Source organism: Drechmeria coniospora, chromosome 01 (genome assembly GCF_001625195.1).
Source record: "Drechmeria coniospora strain ARSEF 6962 chromosome 01, whole genome shotgun sequence".
Lineage (NCBI taxonomy): Eukaryota > Fungi > Ascomycota > Sordariomycetes > Hypocreales > Ophiocordycipitaceae > Drechmeria > Drechmeria coniospora.
The window spans coordinates 11,156,569-11,171,412 of NC_054389.1; the positions used below are offsets into that span (position 1 = coordinate 11,156,569).

A 14,844-nucleotide genomic window follows, 5' to 3' on the forward strand; every position below is an offset into this window, starting at 1 on the left:
CGCTTGGCGGGACATGCCGGGGTAAGCTCTTGGCAAGGGCGGGTGCTGCCGTCAGATCCTCTCGGCGAGCGGCACTGGACAACGTTGAGCTTGTTTGTCCCAAGTACAAGTACTTACGGAGTGCGGTAAGCACAGTACTCGGAAGTTGTTGCACGCATCCGAGGGCATTCAGATCCAGGGCGGACGACAACATCGCCTTCCTTGGGACGTTTGTTTCCCCATTCCCCAGGAACGGGAAGGCGAAGGGTACGAGTAATGCAGTTGCACTGGAGTACAGCATGTACAAGAAGAGATGAAAGAAAAAATGACGGAAAAATCAAGTACGGAGTAGGTGTGCGGTAGGACTTGGTAGAGGGCGTGCGAGGTTGCGAGCAGAGGTACATGGACATGCGTGTATTCGGTGAACGTAGGGGATGGGGCATGGGAACGGATGGATGGGGCGGTGTGGAGGTTGCGTGCTGCCGCGCGTATGGGGAAATGTCTGTTGGGGACGTACGGAGTATACGTGCACAATTAAGTGCAAGCATACTCCGTACGGTGTGCGGTAACGAGCACGGAGTACACTGTACTTTACATGTACTTGAGATGATGCACAAGTACTGAGAATTACAGTACAATACCTGTCGTCAGTGCCTTCACCTTCTTGTGGAAACATGTACCATAGAGTAACATATACTTGCACCTTCTCGTTACACGTTAGGTGTACTCCGTTCAGGTAATAATACAATAATAATGAGCTCCGTACTTACACCGCTGGGCAGTATTAAACGCTACCCTTAAGCGAGGCTGAAGTACAGTACTTGCATGCATTGCTGTACAAGTACTTGCGCCGTACTCACGAGTGCACGGTACGGTGCTCTATAAGTACTACTTTGGTACTAGGTAGCTTGTATGTGCAGTACAGGTACACCGAATTACAAACCAAGTACTGTACTTACGGCAAGTACTGCGCACAGCAAGTACCGTGCACTTCATTCACACTTGACAATGGCATGAGGGAAGTTGGGCGGTGTGCAGCGTGCGTGCGAATGAGCCTCGAGGAGGAGGCAAGTTCCTTGGTGAGTCATTTCATCCCTCCATCTGCACGAATGAGGCATACCACCTGTAGACAAGTTCCAATTTGTTCGACCGAAGACGAGACGAACGAGACGACGCGTACTTGCGAGTAGGGGTAGGCATCTACAGTTGCGGACGGGTTTAGCGTGCCACAAGTACAAGTAGATGCATCTGCAGTACCTGTCCTGTACATGTACAGTACATGTATACAATGGCTTCAGTCGTCTGGAGCACGCAAGTACTGTGTGCATGTACTTGCTGTTATTAATATCCCGCCCTTGGGCGTAACGTGCCGTCGAGGATGCCTGAAGTAGGCGGATCACGAGATGAAAAGATCATGCACATGAAGCATTAGTTTCTTCTCGACATGAACATGTACCGGGCTAGCGTACGCGAACATGTAAATAGCATGTAATTCTTAGCACGGAGTACCGAGCAATCATTACGTGACTCCAACTCTAATTGAACAAACTACTAGCATTATTACTAGCTAACTATTCGGCCCATATAAGTACAGTAGGTACCGCTGTACTTGAATGTACAAGTGTTTCGTGCCTGTGCAAGTACTGGCCCCAACCAGGTGTGCAGGCAGCATAAGTACAAGTAAGTACAATATGAAGTGATACCAGTGTACGGTTCTTGCACAGAAGGGAAACCATGGCAATTGCAACCTGTACCCGAGTATCCGCATGCATGTACTGTACTGTAAGTACTTGTAATAAAGTAGGCGTACGGAGTACTCTGTACAATAATTACGGAGTACCGAGCAATATGCAAGTACATGCTTGCACCTTGCTACGCCTTCATATTAATAACAAGGCAATACACGACACAATACTACGTACACCTAGTTGTACTCCCGACAGTATTATCATACAGAGTAAGTGTATTTGCACTAAAGTACTTACTTACAGTACTTCATACCACGAGTAAGCACTGCCTGGTAGGCATCTCGGCGGAGTTCTCGTATACCGCAAGGACTCCGAAGCGGTGTTTGTGCGGCGACGTACGGAGTAGAGCAAGTAAGTACTTGCACTTGAATGGGTACATGTTGGCATGTACCAGCAGTAACTAATTATTCGTAGATTATTACTCCGTACTCCGTAATTACTCCATACATGTACTCCGTGAGCACAGTACTGCAAGTACATGTAAGTAAACCTCTGTAAGGACAAGTAGTTTTCCCAAGCACAAGTACAAGTAATTGCCTTAGGAATCAATTCTCCAACACGTACTACTCGAGTACTGTCGGTGTAGAGGTGCCAAGTACAGGTACTTGCTTTCACTCACAGCTCTGCGCCGACTGTGCCGTACATGTACGCATTACTGACAGTCGGTGAAGAAACTGGCAAGCGCAGCCATGGGAGGATCGGATCCACCCCCTCCCATAGAGAGACGGACTCAGCATCCCGTAACCTTTTCCATCCCCAGCAAGGGAAACAAAACAGCACATCGATGCGTTCAAGCACAAACAAAACGCGAGGCCAACATGGACGAATCCATCCATCCGTCGGCTCCATGGCAGCCGTCCGGGGCAACCTCCCGCGGCAGCCTTGCCCCGCCCCGCGTCGCCGACGGCATTGGATCGAGTGGACAGGCGAGGGCGAAAAAATGTTGCCGTCGCGTGAAGGTGGACTTGGACGACGACGCCCGCCACGACGCCCTTTTTTCAGCTTCAGGGACCGTCGTGCTTCCGGTCGACAAGCTGCCTTACTCGTGCTTGGACCCGTCCACTCGCCATGTGGACTCTGTGTGGAGAGTGGCCAATCGGTCCATCCCTGTCCCGCAGAGGCACATTGGACGAGAGGGCATCCTCGTCCACTTCGCAGAACGCACCTGGGGCGAGGCGTGAGTATGTATGGGGTATGGGGGGCCCACGAGTCTCGACAGGGTCCGAGAGGGTCGCAACCAGCCGAAGGATCGTGGATTCCATGGGTGAGTGCCGCACATGATTGACCAGTGCAGCTGGGCGGATGTGCGCAGATGCGACTGCGTGCTTGCCTGGCCATGGCCCTGTCCATGTGCTATATGCGCGTCCGCGAACGAGTTACGTTTACGGCACATGGGCTCGGTGCAGCGCGGTGCGTGTCGTTTGCTGCACTCGCACGAGCAGGCACGTTATGATGCACATATATATCAGGTCGCGCGTCGAAACCTGCCGTCGGACGAACCGTTCGCGCGTCCTCGGTCGAGTCGGAATATCAGGCCTCGAACTCGACAGCCTCATCCCTCTCTCGCTTCCCCCTCGAGCAGCCTGAGCAGCCGCCAACGAGCACCATGGAGCAAAAGGCAGGCGAGAACGAAAAGAGCATCGTGGCGGTGACGGCCGAGCAGGATGCCGCCGCAGGCCACGAGCTCGCCGTTCGCAGCAGCGTTCACCTCGATTCCGAGCCCGACGTCGACGCCGTCCCGGTCCAGGAGGTTGCGGTGAGGCGGAAGCGCGAGTCGCTGTCGGCCGTCTTCACCATCGTGCGTGCAACCAACCCCCCGACGACTAGATGCGTCGACTGACCCAAGACCGTGGCAGTTCTGCTCCGGCTTCGCCCTCGTCTCCGACGGGTACCAGAACCACCTGATGACCATGATTAACGTCCTCTTCCGGAGGGAGTACAGGGACGAGTACACGTCCTCGGTCAGCACGCGCGTCTCAAACGCGCTGCTCGTCGGCGAGATCCTCGGACAGGTCGTCATCGGCCTCACCTGCGACTACATGGGCCGCAAGGTGGCCATCATCACCACCACCCTGCTCATCGTCTTTGGCGGCATCCTCGCGACGGCCTCGCACGGCGTCACCATCAACGGCATGTTTTGGATGTTGACGGTCGCGAGGGGCATTGTCGGTTTCGGTGCCGGTACGCCTCCACCCCTTGCACTCTTTCCCCCCTTCCATCTCCCGAGCCCCGACTCTCGGCCTTGTTCGTGCTGACCTTTCCGGCGCGCAAGGCGGCGAGTACCCGGCCGCGAGCACGTCGACCTCGGAGGCGGCCAACGAGCACGCGCCGAGCAAGCGAGGGCCCATCTTCATCCTCGTCACCAACCTGCCCCTCTCCTTCGGCGGTCCCCTCGCCGTCTCGACCTTCCTCATCGTCCTCTCGGCCTTTGGTAACAACAACCTGACGGCCGTCTGGCGCGTCTGCTTCGGCATCGGCGTCGTCTTGCCCCTCACCATCTTCTACTTCCGCGTGCGGATGCTCAACTCGAAGCTCTACCGCAAGAGCGCCATCAAGCGCAAGGTCCCCTACGGTCTCGTCGGCCGCTTCTACTGGAGGAGGCTCATCGGCACCTGCGGCGCCTGGTTCCTCTACGACTTCGTCACCTACCCGAACGGCATCTTCTCCGGCACCATCATCTCGAGCGTCGTCAACACGGCGTCGGAGAACATGCTCCGCAACACGGCCGAGTGGCAGCTCCTCCTCGGCGCCATCTCCCTGCCCGGCGTCTTCCTCGGCGCCTTCCTCTGCGACCGTCTCGGCCGCAAGAACGTCATGATGCTCGGCTTCTCCGGCTACCTCGTCTTCGGCCTCGTCATCGGCCTCTCGTACGACAAGATCGTCACCATCACGCCCCTCTTCGTCATCTTCTACGGCCTCATGCAAAGCTCCGGAAACCTCGGCCCCGGCGACATGCTCGGCCTCATCTCGTCGGAGAGCTACGCGACCAGCGTCCGGGGCACCTGCTACGGCCTCAGCGCCGCCATCGGCAAGACGGGCGCCGCCGTCGGCACCCAGGCCTTCCGGCCGATCCAGGAAAACCTCGGCAAGCGGTGGACGTTTATCATCGCCGCCATCTGCGGCGTCGTCGGCGTCATCGTCACCTACTTCTTCATCCCGGCTCTGACGGGCGAGGATCTGAGCCACGAGGACGACCGCTTCCGCGCCTTCCTGGTCGAGAACGGCTGGGAGGGCGAGATGGGCCACAAGGACGAGGACGAGGAGCACGAGCTCGACGCCAAGGTCGTCAGCGACGACGCCGGAGAGAAGGGCGAGGTTGCCCAGTAGGGCTTGGGCGGCCGTCGGCGCGCCCAGGCACGACAGACGAGCGACGGAGAAGGGGGGCAGGCGGGTACGGCCCCGAGCGCGTGAGAATCACCTCTCTGCGCAGCACGATGGGGGGGGGTCGGGGGCCCGCGAAAAGGCAAGACGGACCTCTGGCCATGATGTAATCTTAATGAAGAAGAAGAGCAGTCGGGTCGTACGTTTACGTGCGCCGCCGATGCGGGGGTGACGCCAAGTCCGATCCGACGCGAACGAACTCGTCGATTATCTAGCCGGCCACTCCAGCATGGTCTAACCTGAGCTTTGTCGCATATCAGTGCATGATTAAGAAGGGAAGCGGGCAAGCACCAGTCAGGCTCGGGTTCACCTTTGGGCTGGGGCCTCCACCGTCAGTCCGTCGATGTCGGAATTCGCCACTTGGGAGCGAGTCGACGGTCCGACTCGCCGCATTCGCCTTGGACGTTCACCTTTGGCTTCGTCCCCTGCCAAACCGACTGGCGTGCTCGGCCAGGTCGGCATAGTGGTGGGCTGCAGCAACCGAGGCGGGCGACTCTTCATCGGGGACGCTTGGTCGCCGACGCCTGGCCAGCCAGTTCTTGCAGGTCTGGACAAGAAAGACAGCGGCGGCGATGAATACCGCCGTGGCGACAACCGACAATACGACGGTCGTACCGCCAGCCGTGTACTTGATTTGGCTCATCGTCGGCTCGGCTTTCGATGTCTTTGATCGATAGGAAGGGGCTCGGCTCACGCAGCAGAGCAGCAAGAGTATGGATGGATGAAAGGATGGATGGATAGTTGGATGGTTGGATAGATGGGTGAGTGGTTCGTGGTTCAAGTCGAATCGGGGATTGGCATGGCAGATGACTTACTATCCAGTCTTCTCAGGCAGCAGCATAGACGAGCTTTTCGCATGCAGCGTACCGCCATCTGCACATGCAAACGCTGAAAGTTGGCCATGGCGGAGCCATGCAGTTGATGCTACATGTATATATCTCCCATATATCTCATTCTCACGGCAGAGCCAGGTCTGGACTTTTAACTGCCGGTTTCTCATCATCTCGCCGTCCCTTTCTCTCGTGCATCTCTTTTGGTGCATCTCTGTCCAGGAATCCACGTCTTTCCGTCCATCATCCGTCGGTGCTTCCGGCGCGTGGCGGACGTTGTCATCCCAGCTTTCCTCGGAATTCCATGGTGCTGCGTCCAACATGATCGATTTGCTCCACCTCGTCCTTTGGCCTGCCGGCTAGAAGCACCCGATGGTAGAGACAAGATTCGAGGCAAATATGAAGGAGAATGCCAGATTCGAACTGGTGCCCACGGACGGTGAAGGATAGTCCCCGTCAACTCCGGCGCGTCGACCGACTGGAGAGGGCACATCAAGTCAGTCACAGCAGGCACGTCGAGTCGATGACGGTGCGTCGACCTGCTTGCAGTGGGCATCTTCACTGAGCTACAGCATGCGCGTCGAGTCGGTCGATTGCAGCGCATCGAGGTACTGGCAGAGGGTCTATTCATGCAGGCGCCGCGGGCGCATGAGTCGATTGCGGTGCCTCGGCCTACCTGCGGAGGGTACAGATGCCAGCTGCAGCTAATCACAATTACAGCGCATCCACCTATAGACAGAAGGCCTACTCATGCCGCCACAGTGGGCGCATGAGTCGATTGCAGCGCATCGACATACCTGCAGCCGGGTACGTGAAGCCAGCTACAGCGGGCGGGTCGAATCACAATTACAGCGCATCGACCTACTGGCAGGGAGCCTATTCATGCCGCTACAGCGGACGCATGAGTCGATTGCAGCGCATCGACCTACCTGCAGAGGGTACGTGAAATCAGCTACAGCGGGTGAGTCGAATCACAATTACAGCGCATTGACCGACCTGCAGAGGGTACATTCATTCAGCCGCAGCGGCGGCGTCGAGTCAATTACAGCGCATCGAGCTGCGCATGGCAGGTGCCGCAGTCAGCGTGTAATCGATCATGGCGCTTGACCATGGCGCATCGAGTTCATTACAGCGCATCAAGCTACCCGTGGCAGCTACCGCAGACAGCGTGTAGAATCCATCATAGCGCATAGCCATAGCGCCTCTCGTGCCGTTGCGGGCGACGTTCGTGGCGGGCGATGGCGGCCAGCGGGGGGACGCACTTGTTACGTGTGCATGTGCAGTACAGTACATTCAACACATGGACAAGGAAGTACAGTACTCCGCACGGTGTGCCGGTACCGAATAATTAAGTACTTCAGTACGGAGCACAGTAGTAATACAGCACAAGAGGTATGTATGCCTATTACTACATTGCTATCATTATTGTTCTGCTCTGCGGAAAAACTATGCGAACAAATATTGGACAGAATGCTGCAGTACAAGGAGGATTGACTCGGAACGAATGCCAATCCATCTGCCCAGTAAATACACACGTGCTGTGCATGTACAGTGCACGTTCTGTTCCCAAACGAGCGGCTGTACGAGCCGTGGCTCTGCCCACGACCGGCCCGTTCCTGCTCAGCTCTCTTGGATTGCTTCTGATCCTTCGCACGCCTTCTCAATACGCCCATAGCCTTGACCGAGAACTTTCAAAAGGGGCGTGGGGGAGTCGAGGACGGTTCTCTGGAGCGGTTCGGGTGAAAAATCAGAAAGAATGGCTGCGATGCCGCGGATTGTCGACTCAAGGGCGCTCAGCGAAGTCATGGTCTGGTCGCAAGCACCGCTCGTCACGATGGCCGATTTTGCATGGGTGAGAGCCGATAGAACTGAGTCGCCTGCTTTCTCGAAGCCCTTGAGGGTATCCGCAAAATCCTCGGCGTCCTCGACATGGGTATTGGCCAGCCGCAACCGCGAAGCCGCCCGCACAGCCGCCTTGCCCTTTTCACGGGCGCTCGTGAACCTCTGTTTGAGGAGGTCCTTTTTCAGAACCCTGTGGTACATGGGTTCGGCCACCTCCAGAAATGCTTGCTCGAAACTGGCCAGGGACACATGAGCATCTGCGATTATCTTATTGGAGACACGAAGGGCCTCTAGCGTTGCCGAATCCATCGTTGCATCCTCGAGTTCGACGGGGGCAGCGCGAATAGGTCTGGTTCGAATGCCATTGACGCTCGTGGCAGCAATGGCAATGAAAGAAATGGCCGTTGCCAACTTCATTGTGGAAGATGAGTATGAGAATGGATGAGAAGAGATGAGAATAGGAGTGTTTTTTTGCTGCGGGATGATGGATAGTAGCGAGGCAGGTAGGCTGGAGGCTTCACTTATATGAATCTTGTACCACGAGAGAACGACCATGTACATCTAAGTACACTCACCTTACGGCACATGTACCGTACTTGTACGGAGTACTGTAGGTGTGGCCTAAGTACTATATTATACAAGGGCCCAGTATATCCCCATGGGCTCTGTACTGTAAGTACTTGCTGCAAGCACATAATTAAGTACGTTATAAGTACATGTACAACTACATGTTCGTACTTACAAATTGCAAGTATTATTACTCCGCACCTGGTCGAAGAAAACTCCGAGAATATGGCAGTGCATGTACAAGTATTGCACTGTGCTGTACAAGTACGGAGTACTCCGTACAGGAGGACTTGATGCATCTTGACTGGTACTTGTATGTACATTATGCACAACTACAGTAGGAGCAGTTGACCTGCAAGTGCACGCAGATACAAGTACTTACTTGCTGCAAGAGTAGAAAACCTCGAAAATTGGAATAAACATGTACTGGTACATGTAAGTAGGAAGCACGGAGAACTCTGCAAGTACGTAATATTCATTACTTGAAATCATTCACTACCGAATAACCACGGTCGCCCCCCATGGCGCCCCGCAGCTGAAGCTCACAGTCGTGCGAGTCCAGTATAATAAGAGCGCTTGTCCCCTGTAATTAAGTACAACTCCATGCAGGTAATAAGTGTGCAAGTACGTACAAGTGAACGACGAGTACAGTACGCCTAGGTGCAAGTACTTGCTTGTAGAACAGGCAGCTAAAGGCCAAGAAGTTGCCTCATAGCACCGTACAGTATAGTATACTGTAAGCGAGTACTTGCACGTCATGCTTGCTCCTACTGTACAAGGATCACCCTTCTCTGTGGCCTCCCGGTCGCCCTCTTGTATTATGTCATCGCATCCTCGATTTTACGTCACGTGACGCATCATTGCTCGTCCATGTCATCGTCCTGCATTACGCATCACGAACTTGATTCTCTACTCTGCACGGAGAACACGAAGCACTGTGGCCCTTGGTCATCACAATACGTACCTGTACTTGTACGAGTCGTGCTCCCGCTCGAGTCGGCATGTATTACTTGGGTGCGACTAAGTACACTCGTGGCTATCGTCGTGGCCCACGACAAGTAAAAAGCTCCCGTACACCTACAGTACACTTACGCTCGGTCAAGGGCAGTTCAAAAAGTGTATCCTGGTCCTGGAAGCCTTCAAAATACTCATCTGCAAGGCCGTCCGCGTCCTCCTCGGAGAGATTGGCGAGCCCGCTTCTATAGCCTCGCACATGAGATGGAAGATGGCTTCCACCCAATGAGAAGCGGTTTGCCATTCCGCGCCTGCATAGACCTATTTGGAAACAGTAGTCCTGTTGCGAAGTTTTCCATGCTGTGATGCGTTCCGCGAGCCTCGTCTGGTGCCTGTCTGCGCACGTGACCATGCGTGTGCCTCATCCCTGCCGTCGTCGGCTTCTTACTCCGTAGTCTTGGCACAATGGCACCTTGATGTGGGAAAAGGCGCGGCGGCAAGCATCTGAATTGCATGTAGGCCTCGGCCAATCGTGGCCATGAGGTCAAGTCAACAGGCTCGTTCTAGCCGTGAGCGGCGGTCAAGGTCTACATTCATCGACGACCATGATAACAAATAGCAAGTATGAATGAATAGCAGCGCAGATGCAAACATAGACCCATCTACATCTGTATCCACGCAAATGTGTCATCTTTCCCGCCAACGCCATGCCATGCCATGTATACGCTCCACCCATGATATCCAAGATGCCAAGTCTTCGCGGCCGCAAATCCGACATGGCCCAGCTGCCCTCACCCGCCATTCCGCCGCTTCAGACGAGACCCCCAGACGCAAAATGCAGACGACGAATGAAAGATGGGTATCATGCGGTGGTGTGGTGGCCCGTCACATTCCCTGGAACCCGCCACGTCCAGAACCAAAGAAACTCCCCCAGTCGGGTTGCATGCCCTGCTGCGTAAATATCTGTTCTATCTGCCGTTCCTGCTGCCGGTCGGCCCGCTGTCGCCGGAAGCTCGAAAAGAAGCCCCCGATGCGATGCTGCGACGCCGCCTGCTGCGACTGTTGTAGCGGCTGTTGATGCTGCGGCTGTTGCTGTTGTAGTTGCTGCTGCTGCTGCTGCTGTTGTTGTTGTTGTTGCTGCTGCTGTTGCTGTTGCAGCTGTTGCTGCTGTTGCTGTTGTTGCTGCTGCTGTCGCTGCTGTTGCTGCTGCTGTTGCTGCTGCTGTTGTTGCTGCTGTTGCTGCTGTTGCTGTTGCTGTTGCTGCTGCTGCTGCTGCTGCTGCTGCTGTTGCTGCTGCTGTGCTGCGTGGATGGCCAAGAGGTTACTCGCGTCAAACGGATTTCCCGCCATCGTCAAGTGCTGATGCTGCATCATGTAAGGGGGGGGTTGGCTCAGCAGCTGATTTCCCATCTCGTCCATCGACGCACCAAAAAAGAATGTCGCGTCCTGCCCCGGCGCCACCGTCGTGACCGCGGACCCGCCCGCCTTGGGTTCGAAGCCGAGCTCCATCATCGGCTGGTTGGGGTACGCAAAGGGGTCCTCGGACGGGAACATGAGCGAGTCGAGCTTGTTGAACGGGTTGTGCACAGCCTGGACGCCCATCGGTTGCGAAGAGAACATGGGACGGCTCGAGCCCACCGTGCTCGTCGTGTCCGATGCCGCCTGCGATGAGAGGTCCAGGGACAGCATGTCGTGCATGCTGGCCGTGAAGCTGGCGTCGGAGAAGCCGAGGTCCGCCGCGTTTCCCAGCGCGTCAACCGATGCTCGCGAGCTTGGCGAGCCAAACGTCGTGCCCGCCATGGCGCCGTTGCGGAGGAAGTCGGATCCTCCCGGCGTCCACATGCCGGATGATGGCGCGGAAAGGTGCGCCAGAACGGCCGCCGTATTTGCCGCCGCCGCCGGCCGCTTCTTGGTCGCCACGGGCCGTGTCCTGACCTGGTCCAGCCGTTCGGGCAGCTGGTCGAAAAGGGGCTGCGGGTGCACGTCAGCACTCGACGAGCGTGGCACGCGAGGGGGCGGAGCACGGGACGGTCGCTTCTACCTTGAGCGCGTTCGTGACGCGGTCGGCGGACATGCTCTTGTCGGCCAAGTCGGCAATCATCTGTCGTCCCGCGCGCGCGTCGGCCAGCACTTCCGCCGACCCGGGCTTGTCCGGGTTCTCGAGCGCGTAGAAGACGAGGGACAGGACGGCGAAGAACTCGGTGTAGAGCATGAACCAGTAGGGTCCGCTCAGCACGCGCTGCTTCCGTATCTCGAGCCCGATGTGCACGATGTTGCGCGACACGCTGATGGCCGCCGCCGCGCAGGCGTACGACAGCTCGTCCACCTGAATCGCTTGGCTCAGCCGAGGCGAGATGTAGTGCAGGAAGGGTCGGTACAGGACCAGCTGCACGTGGGCGTAGGCGAAGCGAAGCAGATGCCGCACGCTGGCCTATGTTAGCTTGCACGCGGACGCATCATCCGCCCGAGCGGCTCGGGGGTTACACGTACCGAACCACCTCGACGGGACCGTCGGCGCTTGGCCGCCACATCTCCGGCAGTCTCTCGTACCAGCTCTGCAGATCCGTCTCAATCTCCCTGATTCGGGCGTAGCTGACGAGGTACGTCGGCGCCGGCTTGTCGCCCAACATGCCGCCGGCCTCGCCGCTCTGGCCCTGCAGCGGATAGACGTGCTTGGTGATCTTGCCCAGCACCTCCATCAATCGCGTCTGCGCGTTGAAGGCTTCGAAAAAGGACGGCGTCCCCGGCGGCGGCCGCAGGATGCCCGTGTTGGTGATGTACTCGTCGTCAATCTCCGACGGATACGGCTGATCGACGTCGTCGATGCTGAGCAGGAGCGGGAACCCGAGCATGGTGGAGACGTAAATGTCCATCTGCCGTATGACGTAAAAGACTCGCTTTCGCACCTCCTGCTCGACGGCCCCGATTTTCTCGTGCCTCAGATGGCGGTGAAGGCCGATGCGCAAGGCGGACCGAAGGGCGAGGCCGACGAAGGAGTAGCAGGCGTTCAGGTTGGACGTCGCTTGGAGGAAGAGAATCATGAAGAGCAGGGCTTGGAGGGAGACGATGTCACGGCACTCGGCCAGATCCTGCAGGAGAGTCCTGGCGGTGGAGTAATACTTGCGCCTGGAGAAGGGTCAGCTCGTCGTCCGCTCCCCTGGGCGAGCAGAGGCACAGGAGGGGGGGGGGGGGGGATGGTCAGGCCTACCCTTGATCCGCTGCCGACTTGTAGGCTCCGCTCTCGGCCTTGGCTTCGTCCAGGTTGTTGTACATGCAGCCGAGGGCGATGACGGCGTACACGAGTCCCATGAAGCGCGTGTCATCCATGTCGAGGGAATCGATGGGCCTGCCGTAGAGGCGGTCGAATCGTTCGTAAAAGGAGGGCACGTGGACGATGCGGACGAGGCAGGTGGCGCAGCTGAGCGAATAGTAGCACAGCTTGCGGGCGACCTCCTTCGGTGGAAGCTCCGCGTACTGGGAAACGGAGGACATGGGCGTGCCGGCCGGCGTGGGCGTGTCCAACGCCAGGAGACCCGGGGGCCGCTCGGGCCGGGGGAGAAAGGGGACCTTGGTGGGCGGGCCCATCATGCCTCGGAAGTGATCCTTCATGCGTCTCAGGAAGACGGCGCCGGAGGATGCGCCGTGAAAGTCCCAGCCGCCCTTGTCGTCGAGGTCGAGCTGGCCGATGGAGTCGATCATGGTCGTGAGCTGGGCATCGCCGGGGTCCGGCTCGCAGGGGGCACGCATCTTGGCGGCGGCCGAGCGGGCCTGCTCGCGGTTGTGAAACTCCTGCTGAATGGCAGGGTCGAGGCCGGGGTCGGTGAGGTCGACGTCGGGCATGAACTTGCGCAGGAGGGTCTCGGCGCGGTTCAGCCGACTCTCGAGCGCCTCGATGTACTGAGGAGCCGGGTTCCGCCTTCTGTTGGACGGTTTATCGTAGGTGCAATCTGCATCGAGTCAGCACGCGAGCGCAGGGTGGCGTTGGACGGTCCGAGGCGTCCGAGGCGTCCGAGGCGTACCGTAGCTATACACGGAGCAGTGGGTGCAGGGCTGCCTTCCATCGCACTTGATCTTCTTGCGACGACACTCGTCGCAGGCGCGCGTGACTCGTCGTCGCTTCTGGATCGGTTGCGAGGACGCGTGGGGGTCGCCGTTCTTGTCGTCGAGCTCCGTGTCGGATTTAACGCTGTCGGCCGGCGAAGGGGCATCGGGGAGCTGCCACTCGCCGGCCGACAGCGACCTAGCGTCGTCGTCGGACATGTCGCCAGCCATTCTGTTACCGTTCGCTGCGGGTGGTCGGAGCTAGGACGGTGTCGGCCTTGGGCCGTCGAGAGGGGCGTACGAGCGGTGATTGAATAGGAGCGATCATATGGAGGCACCCGGAGGCGGGGGTCGGTGTAGCCGTCGAGATGGTATTGCACTCGACGTTTACGTCGGCGTCGTCGTCGTCGTCGTCGTCGTATTCGTCGTTGTCGTCCACTTCGTTGTCGTCGTTGTCGTCGTCGTCGTCGTTTTCGTCGTCGTCGTCGAAGTCGAGGTCGAGATGCTTCTCGTGCAGGGCGGGTGATGGGTGCTCGAAGCGACTCTTCCGAGCGTCATCAAGGCGAAGACGGCGTTGCTTGCACGTCCCGGGGTGCGAAGCCAAGCGGCAGCGCAGGTCCCAATTGCCGCAAAGTCTGGCAACTCAACCTAGCAAGGCCATCAGACGAGCGCAGTCGATCTCCTCCTGGGTGTGGTGATGTGGACTGCAGGTGCGTGGCCGGTGCGATGGCGATGCGGGGAGTGAGAGATTTGATGGGAAGAGGAGGCGAGGCGAGGAGGTGCCAAAGCAGACAGAGCAGGGCAGGGCAGGGCAAAGCTGGACGGAGCGGAACACGACAGAAGGGACGGGAGCAAGGGGAACGAATCGAAGGCCAGCAGAGGTTCGGGCCGGGCGCTGGTCACTGGTCGCTGGGCACGGGGCGCTGGGAAATCAATCGCTGCGCACCGGGGCTATGGCCAGATGGACAGGTTGGACAGACAGGTTGGACAGGTTGGACCTCCTGGACGGTTGGATTGGACTCCTGGACAGCCGTGGGCGGCGAGCGAGTGGGTGTCGCTGCCAGCCGTCTCTCCACAACGGCGGTTGACCTAGGACGAGGCATGTACTCCGTACTCCGTACGGCAGGAATTTCTCGTACTGGTTCCAAGCTCTCCGTAGTACCGAGCACCATGACCATGCTACTGTTGCACTCGGTCAGTGCGGGCGAACAACAGGGGTCGAGCCGCGGGAATAACGGCGATGCGGCCAGCACAGCTCGGCGTTCGTCCACTGTGGGAACGAGCCTAGCTGGCTCCATAGTAGCGCAGCGCGTAGTACGATGGATAGTACGACGAAGCTAGCCGCTAAGCAACAAAAATTACCAGAAGGCATCCAACCCAGTGCGACGAGTTCAGGGAGACGGTCGCTAAAAAACAAAAGGGGAACAACTCGTATACGGATTATTACCTAACAAGCGGCACACATACCCGTACAGGATCTCGTACCCAGCATCACAGTGTGC

At 57.7% G+C, this 14,844-nt stretch overlaps 3 protein-coding genes across 3 annotated transcripts; 1 reads left to right on the forward strand and 2 right to left on the reverse strand.

Annotated features, from left to right (window-relative positions):
* Positions 1–2,545: 2,545 nt before the first annotated feature.
* Positions 2,546–5,054, forward strand: DCS_02966 (uncharacterized protein; the record flags this gene model as incomplete). The annotated part of the gene is made up of 5 exons (XM_040800291.1): positions 2,546–2,904; positions 2,969–2,991; positions 3,197–3,525; positions 3,584–3,908; positions 4,000–5,054. 5 exons carry the CDS (start codon positions 2,546–2,548, stop codon positions 5,052–5,054), a joined length of 2,091 nt encoding a protein of 696 aa, XP_040661174.1.
* A 2,504-nt stretch (positions 5,055–7,558) lies between these two features.
* On the reverse strand, positions 7,559–8,197 carry DCS_02967 (uncharacterized protein; the record flags this gene model as incomplete). Its single annotated transcript, XM_040800292.1, has 1 exon — positions 7,559–8,197. One exon carries the CDS (start codon positions 8,195–8,197, stop codon positions 7,559–7,561), a length of 639 nt encoding a protein of 212 aa, XP_040661175.1.
* Positions 8,198–10,186: 1,989 nt separating this feature from the next.
* On the reverse strand, positions 10,187–14,640 carry DCS_02968 (Transcription factor; the record flags this gene model as incomplete). The annotated part of the gene is made up of 7 exons (XM_040800293.1): positions 10,187–11,272; positions 11,343–11,727; positions 11,792–12,427; positions 12,510–13,248; positions 13,321–13,603; positions 13,644–13,919; positions 14,323–14,640. The coding sequence occupies 7 exons, from the start codon at positions 14,638–14,640 to the stop codon at positions 10,187–10,189; spliced, it is 3,723 nt and encodes a 1,240-aa protein (XP_040661176.1).
* Positions 14,641–14,844: the final 204 nt, after the last annotated feature.